The following is a 2811-nucleotide window of genomic DNA, read 5'->3' as shown; positions in this document are numbered from 1 at the left end:
TCAGTACTTTAGACTCTTTTTGTAGGAACTCTGTCAGTACTTTAGGACTCTGTAGGGACTCTGTTCCAGTACTTTAGGGGACTCTGTAGGACTTCTGTCATTTTACTTTTAGGACCTCTGTAGGACTCTGTAGGACTCTGGTTTCAGTACTGTAGGACGTCTGTCAGTACTTTAGGGACTCTGGGTTAGGAACTCTGTAGGACTCTGTCAGTACCTGTAGGACGTCTGTAGGGACTCTGTAGGACTCTGTCAGTACTTTTAGGCTCTTTTGTTAGGACTCTGTCAGTACTTGTAGGACTCTGTAGGACTCTGGTAGGACTCTGTCAGTACTGTAGGACTCTGTAGGACTCTGCAGTACCTGTTAGGACTCTGTAGGACTCTGTAGACTCTGTTCAGTACTTTAGGGACTCTGTAGGACTCTGTCAGTACTTTTAGACTCGTAAGGACTTCTGTTTCAGTACTTTAGGACTCTGTTAGGACTCTGTCAGTACTTTAGGACATCTGTAGGACTCTGTCAGTACTTTAGGACTCTGTAGGACTCTGTCAGTACTTTTAGACTCTGTTAGGACTCTGTAGGAACTCTGTCATACTGTTAGCGACTCTGTCAGTACTTTAGGACTCTGGTTAGGACTCTGTAGGACTCTGGTCAGACTGTAGGACTCTGTAGGGACTCTGTAGGACTCTGTCAGTACTTTAGGACTCTGTAGGACTCTTGTCAGTACTGGTAGGACTCTGTAGGACCTCATGTAGGGGACTCTGTCACGTACTGTAGGACTTCTGTAGGACTCTGTCAGTACTGTAGGAACTCTTGTAGGACTCTGTAGGACTCTGTCAGTTACTTTAGGACTTGTTTAGGACTTGTTAAGGACTCTGTCAGTACTGTTAGGGGACTCTGTAGGACTCTTTTGTAGGACTCTGTCAGTACTGTAGGACTCTGTTAGACTCTGTAGGACTCTGTCAGTACTGTAGGGACTTCTGTAGGACTCTGTATGACTCTGGTCAGTACTGTAGGGACTCTTGTGTTAGGACTCTGTCAGTACTGTAGGACTCTGTAGGACTCTGTTACCGGTCTCGGGGTCTCACCTGTACAGTCCAGAAACACGAACTGCTCCTCCAGGTCCGGGTCCACGGTGGAGCTCCAGTCCGTCCTCCGGTCTCCGCTGCAGAGCCTCAGGGTCAGGGTCCGACCCGCCGCGACCTCTGAGCCGGGCACTGACCCCGCCCGGGCCGCCGCGGGGACGCAGCGGGCAGGAAACCGAACCCCCCGGCTCAGTGCCCGGCGGACGCTCACCTGGATCACCTGGAACATGTCGGACTACACCCGAACCGGTCCGAGACACATCTGAGTCCTGAACACACGAGACAACTCCAGCTGCCACTTCCTGAAGGGATGTGACGTAAAACGCGTTGTTGTTTATGTTCCGGTTAAAAAACCGAATTCATTTTAAATCAAATATTTAATTCGCGGATCTTCGGATAATTGATAAGGACCGATATAATAATCGATACAGGACCGATATAAGAAACTGATACAGGATCAATAAGCGGAAATAAAAACATTTAAACACCGTGGCGTCCGAGAGCAGACAGGAGGTCTCACTCTGCTGCGGATTCAGGAACCAAACATACAACCAACTTTACTACGGAAGCCCTAAACGGTCAATGTTGAAATAAATGAACAGGAAGAAAATAAGCTCTGTTACCTTTGAGATGACAGCATTAATGAATCCATGAATCCATCCAGGGCTTCCGTACTTTACAGTTTCATTAAAACACAACTTCTAAATGTATAAATAATAAACATAAACATCTGTATATTTATTGACTTAAAGTTTGTTTCTTTATGTTATTCTAGAGTTATTAAAGCTTCTTTATAGTTGATTTATTTATTTATTTTACTTTTCACTTTATATTCTTTCAAATATATTCACATATATATATTTATACTGTAGTTTCTGTCTGGATGTTATTTATTGTTCATACAACTCTATTCTATATTTTTATTGAATGCGTATTTTCTGATCTATTGCATTGTGTTGTATGTGGTGAATTTACACAGTGTGGGATCAATAAAGTCTATTTTATTTTATCTTTAAGTTGGAAAAGAAATATAAAAACAAAAGAAATAAAAACACTCACACAGAGAAAGAAAGTTCATTAGTACGATGAGTAAAAGTAAATTAAATTGCTTTAAATAAAACAGTAAATATATTAATATAAAAGGACACAGAGGAATAAAGGAGTGAAGCAAAAGATAAATAAGAGAATACATATTTTAATATTTATAGAAAGTTACACAACAAAAACCAGAAAGGAAAAAATTATATAATTGAATTAAACAAAAACCAAAACAGAAGTTTTTCCAACCAGAATCGAGTTTATTTCCATGATTATGTTATATATTATATATATATAACATAGAATATTCTAATATAATATAATATAATATAATAATATACATACAATAAATAGCATGTAGTCAGCAACATAAATAGTACAAAATAATAATAATAATAAGTATGCAGCATTTGTGTTCTTTGTGTTAGCCTGTTTTCTCTACGGAGTGAGACTTCTTGTTGACAGAGGATCTCTGGCAGGCAGATAACTTCCTCTCTCGTCTCATTCTGTCACTTCTCAACCAACATGTTGAAGTTCAGAAGCTCCTCACTGAGATCAGCAGTCCGCCTGCTCTCTCCTGCTGCTCCTGCTGCTCCTGCTGCTCAGGTGAGTTCAACTCCAGCAACCCTAACACACACTGTCTCACACACACACTGTCTCACACACACAGTCTCACACACTGTCTCACACACA

At 41.1% G+C, this 2811-nt stretch overlaps 1 protein-coding gene across 1 annotated transcript in view; it reads left to right on the top strand.

The window, feature by feature from the left end:
- Nucleotides 1–2587: 2587 nt before the first annotated feature.
- nipsnap3a (nipsnap homolog 3A (C. elegans)) overlaps nt 2588–2811 on the top strand; it is a gene marked incomplete in the record, with an annotated part of 1480 nt that continues 1256 nt past the window's right edge. The window contains 1 exon segment of the mRNA XM_035669010.1: nt 2588–2724. Coding sequence (XP_035524903.1) covers nt 2644–2724 — 81 coding nt within the window.

This window comes from Morone saxatilis, unplaced genomic scaffold (assembly GCF_004916995.1).
Source record: "Morone saxatilis isolate NCDOM2014 unplaced genomic scaffold, NCSU_SB_2.0 Contig22, whole genome shotgun sequence".
In the NCBI taxonomy this organism is placed as follows: domain Eukaryota; kingdom Metazoa; phylum Chordata; class Actinopteri; family Moronidae; genus Morone; species Morone saxatilis.
The sequence above is the reverse complement of the archived record's forward strand: the minus strand, read 5'-3'. Positions and strand labels throughout refer to the sequence as shown.